The 19,666-nt window shown below is 29.4% G+C and overlaps 1 protein-coding gene across 2 annotated transcripts in view; it reads right to left on the minus strand.

The window, feature by feature from the left end:
- Nucleotides 1-298: 298 nt before the first annotated feature.
- Nucleotides 299-19,666, minus strand: part of LOC118193248 (uncharacterized) — a 143,163-nt gene continuing 123,795 nt past the window's right edge. For both annotated transcript variants that reach the window (XM_085814508.1, XM_085814502.1), the window contains 2 exons: nt 13,985-14,059; nt 299-13,618 (listed from right to left, as the gene is read on the minus strand). In XM_085814508.1, coding sequence (XP_085670634.1) covers nt 13,499-13,618; nt 13,985-14,059 — 195 coding nt within the window. In that variant the 3' untranslated portion in view covers nt 299-13,498. The remainder of the gene's footprint in view (nt 13,619-13,984; nt 14,060-19,666) is intronic.

Below are 19,666 nucleotides of genomic sequence, written 5' to 3' on the forward strand. Positions count from 1 at the left end.
GGGGCTCAATGTATATAAAATTAAAGTTGTAGCAGCCAGTTTAAATTTTCTTTATTCTTGAGATGCACATTTTAATAGTTACTTATGCATAATAACAAATGTAATCTGTGTGCCAATTCTTAATAATATTTGTGCCTTTTTTATGTCTTCATGACAGTTCATTGTGATGGAGTAAAGAATGTCCAGCAGCAGAGAACAAGCAGGTTAGCAGGATGGAAAGTAAATCCCCATGTAAGTTTGCATCCTATCAGCTTATAAAACTATAATAATTTTGAAGAAAACACAGAGACACTTGTAATCATGGCTACTCTAATATATCTTTATTTTTCCTGACAAACATTTCTTATGCATCACTAATCAAATGGCACAGCAAATGCACCTATTGAAAGAAAATGCAGCAGCAGAGAGCAATGAGGTTGGCAGTAGTGAAACAAGACAGAGAATGCGACAGGTTGAAGATAAAATTCAGAGTGATTTAGTTTCAGTTCAGACCACTGATTAATAATGAGTTTTGTATCCCAAATTTGAAATCAATTGTTGAAGCCTTATGTCAGAATTCTGCCACAATAATTAAATTTTGAAATGATGCAGTTCAGAAGAATTTCCAATAAATAGTTACTATTTTTAGGATGGAGAAAAATGGAGAGTTAAAGAAGTACTGCAAATTAAAGTTATTATCTTAATTTACATATTTCTTATTTTACATATATATTATTCCACTGCAAGTTTTCAGCCTATTATTTCAGTTTTATGAGTTGAATTTACTAAACTTTTCTTCTTATTGTGCAATTTCATAATTTATCACACATTTTATTTAACAGTAATATAAAATAATAATTTTATTATACAATTTATATAACAAACATAATAGTAATATATTTAATAATGAAACAGAACTATGTTATGCAAACCAGAATAATACAGGAATTGTGCCACTTGCATACAAAACATGAGATCAGTTAAATAATGACGGAATCAGAAATTCATTTTTACTTTAAAAAACAATTTTATAAAACACAAGAGAAAAAAGAATTATTTCTTTTTTTAAATCCAATGCATGTTCTTCAAATAATTCAGAATTAAATGAATAAGACAAAGGAATATAGAGCAGGTTGATGAAATACAGACAATTTCAAAGTTTGTTTTCAAGTAAAAAAAATAACACTACATATTTGTTACCGCCAAAAAACATTTTCTACAAATATTATATGATACTGTTGCTTAGTCAAACGTGATAAAAGACAAGTAAATTAAAATCATCATCTTTCTATATACAATTATTCTGCATCAGATAAATAGCATTATTTAAAAGTATATGAAAATCTACATGTATAACAAAATAGTGTTAATAAAAGCAGATAATACAAAAGCACTTTAAATGCTGAACTAGGCAATGAAATAACTTTCAAAGATTTTAACACGTAAACAGAAAACAGTTACTGAAGTTTAAAGAAAACTGACATTCAGCACAATGATAGATAATAACTTCAATTTAAAGTTCTCAGATTTTGAGAATTTATTGCATAATAAGCATGCTTGATATTTTAGAAATGAAATTTTACAATCAGTACTGTTTCAGATATTTCTATAATATTAAAATCATTATTTCTTCCGTTTTCTTAATAAAGTTAAAAAATTATTTCTAGATTTTTATTTTCTTGGATGCAAATAAACAGCTGTACTACTTCTTCAAGAGACTAAGTGAAAGAACAATATTGCTATAATTCAAAAATTTTTTGTAAGCTATTTGACATTAAATATTTTGGTAATACTTTTTTTAAAACAAAAAATTATAATTATGATATTTTTAACAATGTCATATATCATAAAATTCCATTGATTTGACTCTTAAATACATAAAAAAATATAATTCTAAATAAAGAAATATAATAGCATATGATGAGAAGAAATATTAATACAGTACAAAGTCCGTAATCCAGACGTCCATTATCCGGAATGATCAATAATCCAGACCTCAAAGCCACAAACTTTACGCATGTGCATAGAGAATGCGCATACACTATGCGCATATGCTTTACGCATGCGTGCATTGAAAGAAATGTTTAATGAAGTAAACAAATAAATATTCACATTTTTTTTTTTTTTTTGTAAAATTTGATACCCTTTAGATCATACTTGCTTTTTATTTCATAAATTACGGTTTCACAATTTTAATAGTATAATTTCTGCATGCCATCTTACCATATTTAAATTGATGATCTATAATCCGGAAAAAACCCTAATCCGGAATCGCCAAAGTCCCGACGAGTCCGGATTACAGGCTTTATACTGTAACACAATTCATATATCCATATGTTAAGTCCAAATTTAATCATTATATATATATATATATGTGTGTGTGTGTGTGTAATGATTTCAAAATGTGTAGATGGAGACAGTGGAACTTTTAACAGATTACTATACTGTGTAGATGACCGAGAAGACTGTAGTGGGTTGAAGGTGACAGAGCGGAAAGCACGATGACGCAATTTAGCACAACATATCTTGAAAAATCACAATCTTTATTTTTTCCACGCATATCAAATCCTTCATTTTCAGACAAGATGTTTCCTAATTATATTTGAATACATAATTTGCATTTTGAATTAGAACGTCATCTTAAGTAAGCAGCAGCAGGAGTATGGTTTAAAAGCGTCTTGCCAGCAGGAGAACTACGTGGAAAAGGCAGAGTATCATAGAACTTCAGAGGAAGAAGGGTGGGAGTCGGAAAAGTTTCAGTTCAGAGTTTTGGTTTACAATTAATTTGATTGGACAAGAGGTATCTGCATCAAAACGTTACGTAAGATAAAAAAATCTCGAACCTGTGAGAAGAGATGAATTTAGGGGCAGATCACCAAATTTAGAATGTTAATTTTGAGGTCGCCAATTATTTTTTTGAAGCAGCTATCATATTTTGTTATATCTTACATATATATATGATGATGCACAAAAAATTTAATAAATATTTTTCAGAATTCAGTCATGATGCAAAATAAAATTTTTATTGGGAATTTTAGATAATTATGTAGCATGTGATCTACCAATTTTAGTTATTTATTCTTAGATGGTGGCACAAAAATTGGTTGTTGTTATAATCATTTCTTTTTACTGTCATTTTATCACAAATTTGAATTTAAAAATAGCATTTTAGTGGGACAATCTACGAAAAAAAATAAATAAAAGCAGTTACTGCCTTACTATACTATTACCAAATATATAGGAAGGGAATATTTCATAGCCTTACTCTCTATAATTCAAATTTTCCTAATTAAGAATTGAAAATATGCTTTTATTCACAATATTTATATATGGACTACAATAATTTAAAAATAACAACTAGTAAGATATAATTCTTGATACGAATATCAGAATTTTATTCAATGATAAACCATTAGGATTACTAGAAACAGGGGGAGGGACTATATTAATTTCCACTTGTAATATTTATTCAGAAATATCAAATCATTTACTTTACTGCTTGAAATAATGCAAAACAAATCATTAAATATAAGGAAGCAATAATAACAGTGAGGGCTACTTCAAGCAATTAATTAATTAAGAAATTCCATGTCAATTTTTCTAATTTTAATTGGCTAAATGTTCATTAAGTACTTTCGGTGCCTATGATTTTCAATGTGTGAAAAAATAAGAAGCTTACTGATGGGGGTACCATCCTAATTGCTTATTTTTCTCAGCTAGCAATTGTTACTTTCTAACCAGATGTTTAGACTTTTGGATGAAAAGTTCTCACTTCAATGGCAAGAATGACGATCTGTTCTCCTCCCCCTGCCATTAAAAATATTGTTGCATATTTAATACTGGATTTTAAAATGCATTCAATACTTTCTAAGAATACAGCTACCGATATTTATTTATAGGTAATTTTGTTCAAATTTTTCAGGAAAGTATATATGTACATATATATTTAATAAACATTCTCTATTCATAAAAAGCAAATTAACGTTAATTAAATTTAATTGCAAACAAATAAATGATTAATTATTGCTGTAAACTAATCTACATAATGTACATATACATATATGAAATGTATTTTCTTATACATTATTTGTGTTATGCAGCTGGGGCAACAGGAATGAGACAAATTTTGGAATATAAAGTGATACGTTTATGTCAGCAACCATCTCAAAAGCGTTCCCCCTGTATCTTGAGGAGAAGCCCTATTTATAGGTAAGTGTGCATCATGGTCAGCCATAATCATCCAATCAGCGATATTAATTGAAATCCCGAGGTGACACTATCTTCTCATCAGGCATCTTAAGGACTTTATGTAATATGACAGATTTATGAGTTTGGAGCTTTGGCGGGTGCCAACAGGTTAATATAATTTATAATAAAGAAAGGATTTCGCCAAAATTTAGGAACAGGGATGCAATTAAGGAAGAGAATAGCCAACACATTATTAAGCAATATGATTAGAATTTAATTTAATCAATTGATTTAAAAATATCATTACATACAGTGGTGGCCAAAATTGTGGACACTTTTGGAAAATTTTATGTTTTTGAACTTTGTATGCTTATAGAAAATGTTAACTTTTGCAAAATGCAAACTTGTATATATCATTTTAAAGAGAAAAAAAAAAAAAAAAAGAGTAGATTGGACACCTAGAAAGAGATGTAATATTATTGTGTTACGAGAAAGTGGTCTTTCCTATGCTGAAATTGCAACACAGGTGGGTGGTTCAGTGGCTACATCTGGAGTCTGAAAGTTTTGTTTACGATATCAGGAGACAAATTCAATAAAAAACAAAGAAGGAAAAGGCCGAAAAAGGTGCACCACATCTATTGATGACAGAAGAATAAAAAGACTATGTCTTCAAGATAGAAAAATGTCATCAGCGGCCATCAGAAGTGATCTGAATGATGCTGGTGTTTCTGTCAGTTCAAGAACAATCAGGAGAAGATTAACAGATGTTAGACTGAGAGGTAGAATTCCACGAAAAAAGCCTTATCTTAATTTTCAGCAATGAAAAAAAAAAAAAAAAAAAAAGAAGAAGACTACAGTGGGCAAAGGAACACATTAATTGGACAAATGATCAGTGGTCACAAGTTATATGGAGTGATGAAACTAAGATATCGTTATTTGGTAGTGGTGGGCGAAAATATGTAAGACATAGTATAGGAGAAGAGCTACATCCTGACTGCATTCAAGCAACTGTGAAAAGAACCCAGTTAGTGCTATGATTTGGTCATGCATGTCAGCAGATGGTATTGGTTGCCTTCATGTCATCAACGGGACACTGAATGCCAGAAAATACATTGACACTATTCTAGAACCAAAACTTCTACCTTCCATCAGAGATCTCTTTCCCAACAATGCTTCGTTTATTTTTCAGCAGGATTCTGCTCCTTGCCACACGGCCAAAATATCGAAAGAGTGGTTTCGTACAAAGAGCATTAAATTGTCATGGCCAGGAAACAGTCCTGCTCTCAATCCTATCGAAAATTTGTGGCACCGTTTGAAAACTCTTGTCCAAACGAGGTGCCCATAAAATAAAAGGAAACTAATTGAGGCTATAATTGTTTCCTGGCATCATGTAATAACGAAAGAAGAGCTTAAACCTCTTGTCAGCTCAATAAAACGTCGATGTGAAGCTGTAATAAAAAATAAAGGGTACCCTACTAAGTACTGATAACTCACTGTAATCATCACTATCTAATGTATATCGATAACTATTATCGTTTAACTTTTTTTGTATTGCAAATAATTGAATTTTGTGTTTTGTATTGAATTCAGTAATAAATTCTCTTTAAAATGATATATATAGGTTTGCATTTTGTGAAACATAACGTTTTCTATAAGCATACAAAGTTCAAAAACATAAAAATTTCCAAAAGTGTCCACAGTTTTGGCCACCACTGTATGTATATAGAGAGAAAGAGATACTTTTTAACTAATCAATATAATGCAAAATAACATTAAAATTATACCTAATTCCATATTTAGAATATAAATCTCATTATTAATGGTCATAAGGATTTTTAATTGAGCTCCTAATTCAAAACCAGAAGTTATTCATTCTTCAGCATATACATACATAAGAAAAACGGATTTAGTAAAATCTGTTTTTAAGAAACGGGCACATTTATCCACCAGCAGCATTACATTCTTTGAGTCTTAATAGATTCAATTGTTGAAGGGCAAAATATTAAATACAGTGTTTACCTTTCTTATTTCTCACACACTGAAGTTTAAAGAATTAGTGTCCTTTTTTATGTGAGCAGGGGAAGTGCTAAACCTAGGTCAGGGTTTAGGGAAGAATTTGGCGTGTGCCAACAGGTTAATATAATTTATAATAAAGAAAGGATTTCGCCAAAATTTAGGAACAGGGATGCAATTTAGGTAGAGAATAGCCAACACATTATTAAGCAATATGATTAGAATTTAATTTAATCAATTGATTTAAAAATATCATTACATACAGTGGTGGCCAAAATTGTGGACACTTTTGGACACACACACCCATCGCCAGACATGGCATGACAATAAGTTTTCCTGGTACTTAGGCTATGTATAATCTTGAAAAAAATTAAACAAGCACATTTCTAACCTCTGTGATAGGTTATATACTTTAATACAATACAATTTTTTTAAGTACAGTTAGCTATACTAAATAAAAATGTAAAAATTACACAAACATTAACAACTCTTATTAAAAGATAATTTTAATTATTATTAAATTTATATTTTTAATTAATATTATTATTAAATTTAAATGAATTTTAATTATTATTAAAATAAGCAATAGAACAACGGAACAGCTGACCTCTTTCTAAGCTAGCTTGGCTTTCAAAACCCATGAGAAATATTGGCTACAGCCCAAACAAAATCACATAATTAAAAAATGCTGACATATTCTTTCACTCGATTTGCAATATATGTTCTATTCAAGTAAAAGAATTATGAGACAAGGCAGTTTAATATGTTAGCAAAACCTTAAAAAAATATGTAATTAATAGTTATGTATACTCGTAACTGCAAATGCACATGTATATAGATTTGAATTTATATATATATATATATATATATATATATATATGATTTTGAATGTGTAGTCAAATGCTGGAACTCTTAACAGCTTTCGATGTCCGTAATGGCTGCGGTTAAGATGAAGGCAACAAAATTGAATTCCAACAAAACCTTCTTTTTTTATTTTCACACATATTCAATTACTTGAGCAACCACTTATTCAATCATATTTAAATATGATAGATTTCTATGTCCATTGGTTTGTTTTTAACAAGAAATAATATAGTTAGTTAAGCAAACATAAAGTGACGCGATGTTGACATAGCCAACAGTGAGGGAAGGGAAGAATGACGTAGTTTATTGTGCTAAGAGTATTTATACCTAGTCTGATTTATAAGTAGAGCTAACCTGTGATTGGTTAATATTAGTTTTAGTTGCCCTTTTCCAGTAGTGCTACATAACATAGAAAAATTTCGAATTTAGGAGAACAGATGAATTTAGAGGGAGATCACCAAATCCAGAATGTTAATTTTGAGGTCTTTAATTATTTCTAAAGCAGCTATTGTATTTTCTTATATCTTACATACACAGATTTACAATATGATGTCATTTTAAGCAAATTAGCAGCAGACGAGGAGCATCCTGTCAAAGGAAAGATTAAACAAAAAAGGGACACCACAATTCAAAGGAAGAAGGGAGGGAGTCAAAGACTTCAGTTCCAGTTAGAAAAATTTTGGTTTACAATTATTTTGACTGGACAAGAGATATCTGCATTAAGCATTACATAACATGGAAAGATCTCGAATTTTGGAGAACAGATGAATTTAGGGGGAGATCACCAAATCTAGAATCATTAACTTTAAGATCGCCAATTATTTTTTAAGCAGCTATCGTATTTTCTTATATCTTATATGTAGATAAGAAATTATAGTAATTGTTTATGATAAAAAAATATATTGTCTACAAAGAATAATTCTAATGTGCTTGGAAATAAAGATGGTAATTAACTGAACCTAGTTTGGTATCAACATCTTCGTCTCATCTTGCCGCTCTGCTATCGACTATGCATAAAAAATATTACATATATAAATATAAAGCAAAAAGCTAAAAGCATAAATGGACTTTAAAAGTAACAATCTAATTCTACTGCTGCTAAGTATAAAAATTCAATTAATAATTTTTCTTATTTATGTTTATTTCCTAGGAAATGAAGAGTAAAAACTATTGTAAATTGGATATATTCAAATTTAAATTAACTCTTACGAAGATTTAGATAAAACTGTTGAATATATGTAATAAACTTAGAAGAAGTTAAAATTGTAATGTATATCATATATATATATGTCATAATAAAAGCAAAAGGAAATGACGGAACACTGTAGATGCGTGCTTAGATCCATATTGAAGAAGAATTTTGATTGCGTAGTATTTAAAGAACTTGGCAGTCGAGATTAACATTCTAAATTTGGTAATCTGCCCCTAAATTCATCTCTTCTCACAGGTTCCAGACTTTTCTATCTTATGTAACGTTTTAATGCAGATGCCTCTCGTCCAATCAAATTAATTCTAAACCAAAACTGTGAACTGAAATGTCAGCCTTCTTGCTATGAAAGTACTATAACCTTTCCCTTTCCCGCATAGCTCTCCTGCTGGCAAGACGCTTTTAAACCATGCTGCTGCTTACTTACTTAAGATGATGTTCTACTTCAAAATGAAACTTACTGTATTTAAATATAATAAGGAAACATCTTGTCTGAAAAAGGATTATTTGATATGCATGGAAAAAACAAAGATATTGATTTTTCAAGATATGTTGTGCTGAATTGCGTCATCATGCTTTCCACTCTGCCACCTTCAAACCACAGTTTCATTACACACACACACACATATATATATATATATATAGCTTAAAATATAACAGATTTTTAAACATGCGCCAAACTGTAGTATGGAAAAATATTATTATATGTGTGATGTCAGTCTTACTATAGTAGTGGATATTTAACTTCTGATTAAGTGGTGGTATTAAATATTTAATTACTACTCCAGTTAAATATCCTTTCAATGATTTAATTTTACCTTCTAAAAATTCTAATAAAGTGTACAAATTATCCTGAAAATTAGATAATGCTATCCTTCCAACAGCTTTCTATGTCATGCTAAGACTCCGCTTTCTTAACTATTTTCTAGATCATGGAAAGCTACTTTTTACAGATGTACTTATAAGTAGTACTTTTATGAAATATTTTGATACAATAATGCAGAAAAAAAATTAAATTGTGATAATGAAACTGGAAATTTTGTCACAGTTTGCATGGAAACACCATTTTAAATTTGTTTTAAATTTTTTTAGTATGCAAGTCAAAGTAATTACAACATTAAAAAAACACAAATGTTTTAAAAATATTTTATGCTAGATTCTGAAAGCATTACTAGTTTATAAACTACGAAGAGTTCCAAATTCCAATTTGATTCAATGTATTTTCAAAAAATGCTCTATGAAATAACTGTATCATTAACTAATAACTATGTCTATTTGCTATATTCTATAATTAAATGGGTTCTACAGAAGAATTTTCTATTGTTCTATCAATTTCTTCCTCATCCACTATGTACTGCATAAAGTACTGAATTTTACTTTATAATAGTGTTTTACTAAATATATGCATTCTCATTAATATACTACTGTGTACTTAATTTACTTATTTGCTTCTTAAAATAACATATTTCAGTATGTATTTAATTTGCTTTCATATGAATATAGTGTAGCATGGTTCCTCAAAATTATGTTCTTATACCAGAAAGAGGTAACTAGTTTTCCTCAGGTGTCATTTTGATCTCAATGCACAGATTCTAAAGTTCTGGCTAAAAGCCAGCATTAAATGTACAAGTCATAATGAACACAGAAAAATATTAAGAATAAATATTTCAAAATACATTACAAAATGATAATATAAAATATACAAGAGAATTAAAAAAAAAAAAAAAAAAAAGGATATCTACATACAGTATTCAATATATTTTTAAAGAACTAATATATATATGTTTTTCTTTTTAAAAGAATGCATGACTATATATTGCTTTAAAAAATTGGTTACAGACTCATGGTTTCAATTTAAGAAATGAATAAAATATGATAAGGTTTTAGATAAAAAAAAAAAAAATTACATGATTTAAACCATTTTCACTCAATGCCAAGTTGTGTAAATTTTAGGGTTTATATAAAAATTGATTTTTGCTAACACAGTGTTTTGAAGTATTGCAAAATGTTTTTCTAATGCAAAAGATTTCTTTTCAGATTTGCACCTTATAACTTTCTCTATATTTTCATAAAAAGTGCCACATTATAAAGATATTCTTACTTCATTTCATTGCTTAGACTTATACCATGGACTATATTCAACTATTTAAGAGATACCATGGAATCTTCATGAAATACCTTGTACTACCATCAAATCAAAATCATTGCATCAAAGATGCAAGGCAAACAGTATTTGTAAAGTAGGATTGGAGATATGCAATACATATACCATGGGAAAAGGCTTACCACATTGTACTAAATAATTGTGAATTGGATTTTAAAAGGTTTGATTCCACATACTGGCTAAAAAAGGATTGCTGTTTTGCAGAGCACAGACAACTATTTGAAGAAATGTTGAAAGACGATATAAAATATTTCCCAAAACTAAACACTGTCTCACTGGACATTAGCTTCCTCATTGTCATGTTTCGAAGAAAAATAATATAATTAATATCAGATTAATTTTCAATTCTTAAAAGCCCTTTAATGATTGTTTGAAAAGTGCATTTAACCTAATGCACATTTAGACTGATGAGATTTTAATAAAAAAGTACAGTAACTTAAAAAAAAAAAAAAAAAAAAATACAAATTTAAGCAGTTATATCATACAGAATGCTTCTAACTTGACAATAATATTATTAGTACATTAATAACCTGATTTATGCAACTTGGGTGACAGCTTGTATTTTGAGAACTTGGTCATCATTTTATATCAAAAGTGAAACATCATTGCCATCTGAACAAATTCTGCTTAACCCCTTAACTGCTGTGGAAAACGTACAAAATTAATTTCCCAGTGTCACGGTTTTTCACACAGGCGTGCGTAGCTATGCGATGTATTAGGGGGAAAATAAGTGCAAGTTTTACTTTTTAAAAACTGTTTACTTTCACAAAATAAAGAATAAAAAAAAAAATGAATGCATAAAATTTAATGTTTTGAGTAAAAGTATAATAAAAAGACATAAGTATAATAAAAATGATGTTTTTATAATAAAAAAGATCCCTAAAATGGAGTTTCGATCAATAGTAAAGTGATCAGGTTTCAGTTTTATACCTTGTGAAATCAGTATGCCTAAAAAAACACATATTTCTTCTGAACTGGTTGAATGCCACAATTTTGTTCTTGGTTTTTCATTTGCAAGGTGTTGGTTTATACACTCGTCTACAAAACGGTTAGTTTCAGTAACAATATGAAGCATGAGCAGTTCATCAAAAATAATTCAGAAAAGATAAATGGGTTTGAAACATCCATTATATCTTTCTTCCCTGGAACCTACTACAAAAAGTAAACGAAAACGGAGGACATAGAATAAAAAAAAAATATGTTTTACTCAAACAACACCAGCCAATACCGTGCAGTCATTACTTTCACTGCTTTAAACACACCCCTTTCTCCAATTTCTCCCCACACTTCTCTGAAATCGTATCCTCCTTCGCATACTTTGTCAAGGTCATTGTGGTGTTGCATTCCAAAGCTTAGCGAATAATTTTATGGGTAGCAGCCCAAAGCAAATGATAATATTTTGGAAGAGTGTATATATATGCACGGGGCAGTTAACACTTCGGCTGAGCAAGGCATATATATATGCCCACGACAGTTAAGGGGTTAAAGTGAAACTTCTCACTGATAATGTAACCAGTTACCCTCCCACCACTCTAAATGATTTCAACTCACATGTGAAAGTTGTTTCCCCCCCTCCAAATACAACCAGCAAAGAGTCATCAAAATATTCATGGCTTATTACATAAGATAAATCATTTGCACATATGAATAACTCTAGGAGGCAAAACAATCGGCTATTTTTAAAAACTTTTGGACACATTTTCAGTGTTTTAAGTGTCATAAGAATTGATGACTTAAAATTGATGACAATTTCTTGGAACCATCCTTTTCCCAAAAAATAAATATATAAAAAGAATACAAGAAACTGATTCAGTCAAATAATAGCAAAATTTTTCAATCTTGCCCATACTTAGATTTAGAAGTTGATAGTGATGATGTCTGCAAGCTGTTAAAGCTAACAACTGATGAGCTTACATAGATGTGTTAGCAAATCACTACTGAAGAAAGTAACACCTCAAATCCACCAGAAAAGTATATAACAATTTCCTGTTGACAGGTCTTGGTTCAATTAAATTAGGATTATAAATTTTGGAAAACACAGATTCTGAAGGGGAATGTGTTCAAGCTACAAGACAGCGAATTAAAATATATACATATATATTAACTCACTAAAAAGAAACTTTACACAATAATAATAATAAAAAACAAAAGCTGAACTATCAGGTGAGCTGGTTAACTTTTATCAAGCCATCATCAATATTAAAATGACTCGGTATTATGCAGCACATTTGTTTTGTATCGTTACATATCAAAATTCCACATTTCTTATAACATACTTTGATCTGAAATAAATGTTATATTAGCCATTAGTCCTATTTAACTAAAATTCATATGATTTATGTGTAAAATTAGACCCTCGACTTCTGCATTTTTCATCAATCCCATCTAATATGTAACTTCAAAATATTACTATATAGTTAATTCTTTCAGCTATATGTTCAATTATTAGATTTTTCATATTTGCTGTGTTTGAAACAGCAGTAATCATAAGCAAACATACATGCATATTTTACAGCAAGACTATTATGAAATAGATTTTAAACATGCATGCAAATTTCTATATTATTAATTGCTACTGTTAGCAAGGTATTTATGTGTGTATAAATGATAACAGTAAACATAAAAACTTCTGCAAAAATTTATCACTAAAATTATGAAGTAAATCACACCTGAAATAACATGTTTAGGTTATTGATGTTAAGAAATTCCCTAAGTATATATTTGTCATATCAAACATTTTAAAATGCAATTTAATTTCATGCATAGAGATGTAAAATTAAATATTTCTGGTGGAATTTAACACATCATTCTTTTATTATAATATACTATTTCTTAAATTTCTCTCCCCTCCTCACAAGTGATATTGTTGAATGTTTGAATCAATATTATACAATATTCAATATAAAAAATTAACATGCAAAAACATCTATGTATATAAAAACCAACATTAAGAATTAAAAATACTTTAAAAGTAAGGTATATTAAAATATTTGTTCTAAAAATAGAAAAACAATATTTGTACGGCAGAAAGTGTCAAACAGTCCTACAATTTGGTGAGTTTTACATTTCTAATAATTGAATAGCTATTTGCCTTGAACAAATGCTGGTTTCGTAGATAAATAAAGACTTAAATTATTTATACATTGTGACTGAATGTTGCTTATTTCTTCCATGGCACTTATTTCTGGACTACTGACAATCATCTGGGGAGAAAAAAATTATATAAATATAAATTATATAAATTTAAATAGACTTTATGCATGCAAACACGCATTTTACATTTTAAGGATGTATAGCATTATGTGGTTTATAAAATACATTACAACAAAACTTATGTAATGCATATACTGTGATTAAAAATATAATAATAGTAATAAAACAAACTACATGAATGTTTAAAACTAATGCATAAGTTCCTTAATGTACTTCATAATTTTCTTTACTTATACAATTTAGTTTTCCAGTACTTACACATTTCAGACTCTTGAACTATTTTATGCAATATTGAATTATTCACAAATTTATATTGAATATGTAATATTGAATAATATAAATCATTTTCTGATTACCTGAACAAGATAAGAAACTTGACAAGAATTGGCATTATCTTTCATTGGTTCCACTACCCATCCACTTGCAATAACCTGAGGATAATATTTTTATAATACATAATATTCTAAAACCATATTTAATATTAAGAAGTGCAAAAGCTACAATTAAATACAGTAATTAACCTAATATTAACAAAATTAACTCTTAAGATATTTATCAGTTAATCATTACAGAGAAAACCAACAAAAGTCTTGGTTAATTACAAAATTTCATGCATGATTTTTGTAGGTGCTAGAAACATAGTCACAGAATAGTAGAAAGAACTTGCTAGAATTTGCTATGTCTTATTTGTTATTCAAAGAGCAGATTCATTTTACTGAAGAAATGAATGCCTGATTTGCAATAAAGGAGCAGGAACTGCTCTTTAAGAGGCCACCCAGCATTTAAAAATTTGTTATTATTAACTTTATTCTTGTTTACTTGAAAGGATTTCAAAAGGATCCCCAGAATGAGAAACAAGCACAAACCCCCTAATGGCAACTCATATATATATATCTCATAACAACTGTCCTCCAAAAGGACTAGCTATAATGCGAGCTAATAATTTATATTGTACCTGTGCCTGCATCCACTGGTACTATGCCATTGTGTCACTGGTAAAGTGTTCACATACTCCACAAAAGGAGAAGTGTATCGTCACAGGGGTGCCTACAACTCGTCAAACACCACTTTAAACAGGTAACAGAATGTACACCAGGTAGAACGTACCAATTTCACATGTGTACTGAACAGCTGACCAGTGCATCAAATGCAGTAACTCATGAAAGTACATGTTAAAGTAGCGCAACCATGGACCGCTAAAATCTGAACATTGAACTTGGATCAAATGGAACACTACCTACATAATTACCGCAGCACAACATTCAATACATAATTCAAATATAACACCCTAGGTATCATAAAGCATATGCTATGCCAAAACCAACAAGCTCTATAATGAACATAACCTCCTGCATTGTAAATAATCTGTAATAGTATGATAATGCTATGTCCTAAGAACATAACTTCTTGCATTGTAAAGAATCTGTAATAGTATGATAATGCTATGTTCTATGAACATAACTTCTTGCATTGTAAAGAATCTGTAATAGTAATGCTATGTCCTATGTGTTGAAGTATGTTGTAACAATATATTGCGATATGTCCAATACGTTGTTAGTGCTATGTCCTATGTTTACTGTAATCAGGTCACTTGTGGAAGGGGCAGTGCCAAAACCAACAAGCTCTATAATGAACATAACTTCTTGGACTGTAAATAATCTGTAACAATATGTTAATGCTATGTACTATGTGTCGAAGTATGTTGTAACAGTATGATGTGCTATGTCTTATTTGTTGTTAATACTATGTCCTATGTATACCGTAATCAGGTCCCCTGTGGAAGGGGCAGCACGCTAGAGAGGTAGTGCATGGGGGCTATACCATTTTTGTCAATGGCGATGGCATGGTGCTCCCTGTACTTGTTCCTGTCCTGTCCTGTTAACAACTGTAACTACAACAAGAAACATTAGTGACACATACTGAAATATACTTCTGCTCTCAACATAGTACAAATGTTGCTTGCAGATTTCAAAATGGTGACTTTAATTTGGAAGATAAATTTTGCTTCTGGCAAAGAGGATGATGCTATATATACTTTTATGGCAAATAATCCAAGAATTCCAACTAAGAGACTGTAGAAAAGACTAACAATTCATCTGAATTTCATCATTTAAAGAAACCTAGATTCACTCCTAAGCTTAATAAATATGGTATTTGATTAAAAAAAAAAAAAAAAAAAAAAAAAAAAAAAAAAAGAATAAACTGGACCATGTCTTTACCTGGACATCATGAAAATAGCTATTTGTAAACTGAATTGTAACAGATGATTACAAATGGATCATATATAAGAATATACAAAATGTGCTAAAAACAAGTAGGCAACATTTCAGAACCATTACCAACAAATGTCTTTCATCTAATGAAAGTGTTTCTATATCTTTAGTTGGATTGAAGGGAAATAATTTCCATTGTGCTTCTTCCACATAGAGAAATCTGGGTACTCTTTTTTTTTTTTTATCAGGACCAGATTCAGAAGTGTATGTATGTATGCACATGTCTGTATGTATGCATGCACATATCTGTATGTATGCATGCACATATCTGTATGTATGTATGCACATATCTGTATGTATGTATGTATGTATGTATGTATGCACATATGTGTATATATGTGTGTACACACACAGATACATATGTACGTACATATATGCATGCATACATGAACACATACATCCTCACATACAAGCATAGAAATATACATTTCTGACCCAAGTCCTGATAATAGAAAAGTACCAAAATCTGTAAGCAACTTGAAACATTCAATCAGGAAATAAAAATAAAAAGACAATCTACGGGACAAACAGGAAACGATGACAAATAGAAGCATGAAATAAGTAGTATGTTTATTAAAAAAAAACCATAAGAATGTGATACAGAAACCTCAAAAATTTAGTTACTAATTCTGCCAATAGATGGCGTTACAAGCGGCCTTACGGATCCCTATAAAGATAGCTCAGATGTAGAGAACAATCAGTCTAGAAGATTTCATTGTTGAAACAAAGTTAGAGCTCACCATGAGATGGTGTTAAAAACTTTATTTCTAGCTACATATGGCAAGAAAACTTCGCACGAACTTGCAGTGAATGGAAACCCGTAAAGCTGGTAAGGAAGGTCCTAGCAGATGAGTTACTGTTTCCAACACATTATTTTAGACTCCAGTTTAAATGGGAATGCCTAACATTTCTTCTAATATTAGTGGTCAACTTAACAAGAAAACACTGGATATAGGAAAAATGTATGCACTAATAAAAGAATATATTTTTATCATTTTTAATAGCTGTATTGAAACCAAGCTGAAATGAAACCTAGAAATATTAATATTGACAACAGCCTCTTTTTTCATGTTTTCAATAGAGATTTATCACCTGTCCACATTCTATCATTAATGCATTTTATATTATTTTTTTAAAAAAATCTTTCATCATTTATCCATTATTATATATTTTTTATTTGATTTTCAAAAATCTGTTCTCATTTCATCAATAATGTTTTAATTACAAAAATTTTCCTTGATTTGAAAGTTGAGGTGATAAATGGTTGGGAAATCTTAAAATCGTTAATAATTGCTAATTTAGACATATTTTAAAAAAAAAATTTATACTTACTTTATGCATGCTTATTAATAAAAGTTAATTTTTTTATGATTTCCTACAATATGTCTTCATCTGATTGTTTAATAATACCCACATATACTGATTTAAATTTAATTCAACAAATAAATCAGTGAAGTGAATGTTCTACAAATAGTGAGCAAGCTCATTTTTCAAATTTGTACCACATAATTAAAAAATATAACAATGCTTTTGACGGAATGGTTACAGCCGAAAACATCGCACAGAAAACAACACAAAGCGAAAACGTCATGCTACAAAACATCGCGGTACGAAATATCGTCATAGAAAATAAAGCAGTTCAAAAACTTCACAGTTTATAAAACTTCATCATCGAAAATATTGTGGTAAAAAATAAAGTATCTACATATCATCACATGACGATAACATCGCAGACATTCTTTTTTCAGGCTTTAATAATTGTAAATGAATATTCCCATAATGATTTGTGAGTGCAAGATGGAAAGAAGGATAAATTTTACTTTCATATTTTTTATTAACTAATAAATGTTTGCTCAAAAAGTAAGAAGGAAACTTAAGCATAGAGAAAATTAATGCAATGTATAGCACTTCATAAAAATTTAAACCAATATATTTACCTAACAAAGGTCATTGATAAATCACTTTTTATAACGTTTTTACCTGTAATTTTTCATGAAAAGTATAATTTAAAAAAGATTAGAAAAAGGAAAGTAAGTAACTGCATGACCTTATCTATAAAAAAATTGCTAAGTTAATTATGAGATTATTTTCTTCTTTTTTGTTAATCTAATACACTTATAGTGAAAATTATTTCTTGTTTTGTTTTATTTTATTCTTAAAGTGTCATTAAAATTTTCATGCACAGCATGCAGTCAATTACTTGAATGTTGATTTGTTAGTTATGACGAAAGTCAGCTACATAATATTTCAATAGGGTTTGGATTTATTAGATTATGCCAAAGCCCATTATGGCTATCTGCTTAAGGAGTGGGATTCCTATGTGGAGTACTTCCTCAGGAACTGGTTCATATGCACATTATACTTTAGGAAAATCTCGAAAATCTTAACGCAACTTTTTTTTTTTTTTTTTTTTTTTCTTTCTTACTAGAAATAATGTATATTTGCAGTGAACCTTCTTGGTGACTATCTCCCTAAGGCGAACAGTGTTTTTAAGAAAAATAAACATAGATTTTACTCATTAGGCAAGTTCACCACATCCACACAAAATTAAAAAGATATGGAATTTTGAGTGGTCGCTTTAAATGGGATTGCTTACATTTACTTTTAGATTTAAAAATTTCTTATTAGTACTTTAAAAGTATTATTTAATTTTTCTTATATATTTTATTCGAAAATTTTGTAGTTACAGTGACCTTATTGAACTTACAGTGACCAACATCCTAAGACAATTTTTAGTCCAAAGGGACTTCGTCTTTGAAGGACTATTGTTTTCGTTTTGTGTTGATTCACTACAAATGGAGAATCACTTTTCAAACTGTTGCCACAAATTATTATCGTCCTGTGTTATATTTAAAGAAATTAAATAATGAAAAATCTACATAAATGTATGTATATTTCTAGCATTGTGATAAAACAACGGTACATAGAGCCATCGAGTTTTGAATGACATAATTCTCCTACGAATATGGACATGTGGAAGACCAAATTTGAAGTTTGTTTCATTATCGATTTCCTATTTTGTAAAACTTTAATGAATTTTTGATTAACAAATTCAAGGATTTGAAAGCGAGCAATGGCAACATTGTACAGAAGAAACATTTTTATCTCCAGCGTGCGAGTCTCTGTATCGAAAATTCTAAAGATATGCTCATTTTAAAACTATTTTGCGATATTGCTGTTGAACTGAATTTTATGGTTTAAGTGCGAAGAGCGTGATATTTAATAAATAAATATAACACACATAATGTTAAAAAAATGATCCTTTGGACGTAATTTAAAATCTGAAACATTTCAGATTTTTTGTTTTTAATGTTAACTGTGAATTAGATAAACCAATGAGAGGTGTGCTATTAGGTAAATGTAGAATTCAATTTATCCCTGTACACCATTGTTAACAAGAAATATATTAATTGCTTGATTAATCATTACCTCAAGGTTAAACATTTTCTTCATCTTACACTTCACAAAGAGGGAAAAAAAGGCTTCTCTTTTCCCAGCCATAAAAACTCTACTACAATGTTCAGTATTTCATCTGCATGTAACAAAAAGAACAAAATGTTGCATATAAAAGGAATAAAATGTTGCATATAAGTTTATAACTTCATGGAGTTAGCCATTTTTTATACTTCGATATGTGTTCTCATTATATTCATGTAAGGCTTAATTAGCATGTTGGTTGTGATTCATACTGTATATTTATACTTGTATATACTCAAATCACATGCATTTTTGAGTGCTGGTTTGCTAAAAAAATATATTCTATTG

This window comes from Stegodyphus dumicola, chromosome 1 (genome assembly GCF_044657685.1).
Source record: "Stegodyphus dumicola isolate Sdum_Otavi_A_Nest chromosome 1, ASM4465768v1".
Lineage (NCBI taxonomy): Eukaryota > Metazoa > Arthropoda > Arachnida > Araneae > Eresidae > Stegodyphus > Stegodyphus dumicola.